Source organism: Phoca vitulina, unplaced genomic scaffold, assembly GCF_004348235.1.
Source record: "Phoca vitulina isolate PV1807 unplaced genomic scaffold, GSC_HSeal_1.0 scaffold2, whole genome shotgun sequence".
Lineage (NCBI taxonomy): Eukaryota > Metazoa > Chordata > Mammalia > Carnivora > Phocidae > Phoca > Phoca vitulina.
In genome coordinates, this window is record NW_022589705.1 from 50,611,823 (window position 1) to 50,614,710 (window position 2,888).

The 2,888-nt window shown below is 42.3% G+C and overlaps 1 protein-coding gene across 1 annotated transcript; it reads right to left on the minus strand.

The window, feature by feature from the left end:
- Positions 1-481: 481 nt before the first annotated feature.
- LOC116639885 (V-type proton ATPase subunit E 1-like) lies at positions 482-1,772 on the minus strand. The gene has a single exon (XM_032416596.1). The coding sequence runs from the start codon at positions 1,705-1,707 to the stop codon at positions 1,027-1,029; it is 681 nt and encodes a 226-aa protein (XP_032272487.1). The 5' UTR covers positions 1,708-1,772; the 3' UTR covers positions 482-1,026.
- Positions 1,773-2,888: the final 1,116 nt, after the last annotated feature.

Sequence of the window (2,888 nt, forward strand, 5' to 3'; positions counted from 1 at the left end):
TTCTAACTTCTTATTGCTTGTGAGGAAATCTACTAATGTATTTTATAACCCGATGGTGGATAAATGGGACTCCCAGGCAAAGCAGAAACTGGAAGTCCAGTCTCTTGACCCCTTTACAGTATGTCACTCTTAGGCCTGCAAGTGGCAAAACCAATATTCCAGAATGTCTACCAAGGTCAGAATGGGAGTAACCTCTTCTTTCTTATATTAGTCATACTAGGCTAGATTGTACTATAGTAACAAATAAACCTCAAGTGTCAGTGGCTTAAAACAATAAAAGTTTATTTCTTACTCACACTGCCAGCTCTTCATAGGTCTTCTGCTCCTGCTAGTCTCACATGGAGATGTGGGCCGAGAGAGCCTCCCACACCTGGGATGTTGATGGTAGCTCTCTATGCAGGAGAAGGAAACTTGGCCAGTCACTCACTGGTCTTAAAGGTTCTGCCTGTAAATGATACCTGTCACTTTTGATCACAATTCATTTTTTTTTTTCCATGTAAACCTTTTGTTTTAATAAATAAGACCGATTCATGGCTTAGATTCTAAATCACATTTACAGATGAGAAACGCTTCTAGGCCCAAACAGGTGAACAGTGAAGCTACTAGTGCTGGCAGGAATGCATGCCCCCCATGCATCTGAAGCCTAAAGAGCAGAGACTGAATGTCAGAGAACACCATACACATCACCCTCTAGACTCGAGAACTGACAGCAGAAGACGAGAGGAAGAGCAGAGACTCAGGGAAGCTCCAGTAACCACCATCTGATACCCTCACCTTCATGCTACAGACGCAAATGAAAGTTGTGCTACTTTCAGATAAGCTAAGAAGGTTTCCTGATCATAGTAAGTGAAACTTTCTCTCATGTTAACAATTAGGCCAAGGGCATTAGCTACAAAGAGGATCCACTGATAAATACAGAATATTAGAAGAGCGAAGAGGAAGCCACACAGATATCTTGTTTCTTCAAATATCAGAAACTTCCGCCTGACAGGAGAGCAATGGATGAACTCCACCTTGCCCAAAGGTTTAGTCCAAAAACTTCCTATTGGCATTTGCACCAAATAAGGCTCCCCGTACTTCTGGCATCATCTGCTGGGCTATGAGATCCAGCCGGCTTTCTAGGGTATTGGAAACTTTTATTTTACGATCCCCATTATAGATCTCAACTCCACCAGCTATTTCCTCAGGCAGGTAGGCCTCCTGATCAATTTGGACATCAACATCTTTTTTGGTGGCAATTTTGTACATAGGAATCGCTTTTTGCCCTGCAGCCTTTACCAGAGGGAAATCCTGCTTCCTGCAACGAACAATCATTCGGGGCTCTAACAATTGGTACAAACCCTGAAGGACCAGTCCATCCAGCAGCACCTGGTACCTGGTTGTATCTTTTACCACTTTGCTGAGTCTCTGTTTTGCTTCATTTAGTAGGTCTGTAATAAGGTCATCTCTTGCTCTGAGGACTTTGAGCCTTGCTTGATTCATCAAATTAGACATCTGAATTTTCTTCTGCTGCTCAATCTGCTTTTCTTTCTTCTTGTAGTATTCCATAATCTTCAGTCTTTGGGTTTGCACAAGACGACCTTTCTCAATGTTGAACTCTTCCTCTGCCTTTGCATCTATTTCCTCTGCTTTCTCATTAGCTTCTTGTTCAATAAAAGCCATCATATGCTTAATCTGCTTTTGCACGTCAGCATTGCTGAGCGCCATGGCGAAAGCTCTGCTAGGCCGGAGGCCCACTGGCTCTAGCTTAGGCTGGAAGGGGGCGGTGGAAGGAAGGGAAAAGACCACAATTCATTTTTTAAAGCAAATCACATAGACCCAGTTAACTTCTTGGGAGTGGGGAATTTGCCTAGAATGAGAAGAAATTGAAGTATTGGTAAATACTATTAATGTATTTATGAATCCTTCAATTATACGCAAATGTGTTGAAGAGCAGATAGAATTGTTGTTCACTTAAGAAAATAAATCATGCTGATTTCAAGCAGGTGATCATGTAATCCACTAGAATATTTACTTTGGCCATTGTTTGTCTATTGGTCAATCTCTCCTACATAGCCCTGAGCTTTTGAGGGCAGTGAGTGGTCTTATTTATCTTTGATTCTTCTTGCCTGGTACAGTGCTGGGAGCATGTACATTAGTTTACTTGGGCTGTAATAATAAAATATCATAGGCTGAATTACTTAAATGACAGAAATTAATTTTCTCACGGTTCTAGAAGCTAGAAGTCTAAGATCAAGGTGCTAACATGGTCAGTTTCTGGTGAGAGCTCTCTTCCTGGTTTGCAGAGAGTTGTCTTCTCACATGGCCTTTCCTTGATGCCTGTGCATGGAGAGAGAGAGAGAGAGAAAGAACTCTGGTGTCTCTTCTTAAAAGGATATTAATCCTATCAGATCAGGGGCCCACCCTTATAATCTCATTTAACCTTAATTACTCCCATACTCTAAAGCCACACAGAGGTTAAGGCTTCAACATATGAATTTTAGGAGGACACAAACACTCAGCCCATAACAGCATGGTAGGCTTCAATGTATTTTGAATGAATGGATGAATGAATGAATGATTCCAATTAACCAATAGTCTTTGCTTAGTGAGCACGTGCCACTTTTTTTCATCTTCCTTTCCCCCATCTTCCTCTCTCTTGCATTCTTCCAGTGAGGCCCACTCATTCTTCAAGACCTAGCTAGCACATTGCTGCCTTGAGGAAACGTCTCTGATCTACACACCCTTGTGCACCTTCCCAAGCCTGAACCAGCTGTTTCCTCTTCTCTTCTTCTGGAACACCTGACAACTTTCTCAGTTAGTGTTCGCCACAGAATTATAATATTTTACACATGAGACCATCACCCACCCTGGTCTGTGAGCCCCCACAGAGCAGGGACTGGTAGGTG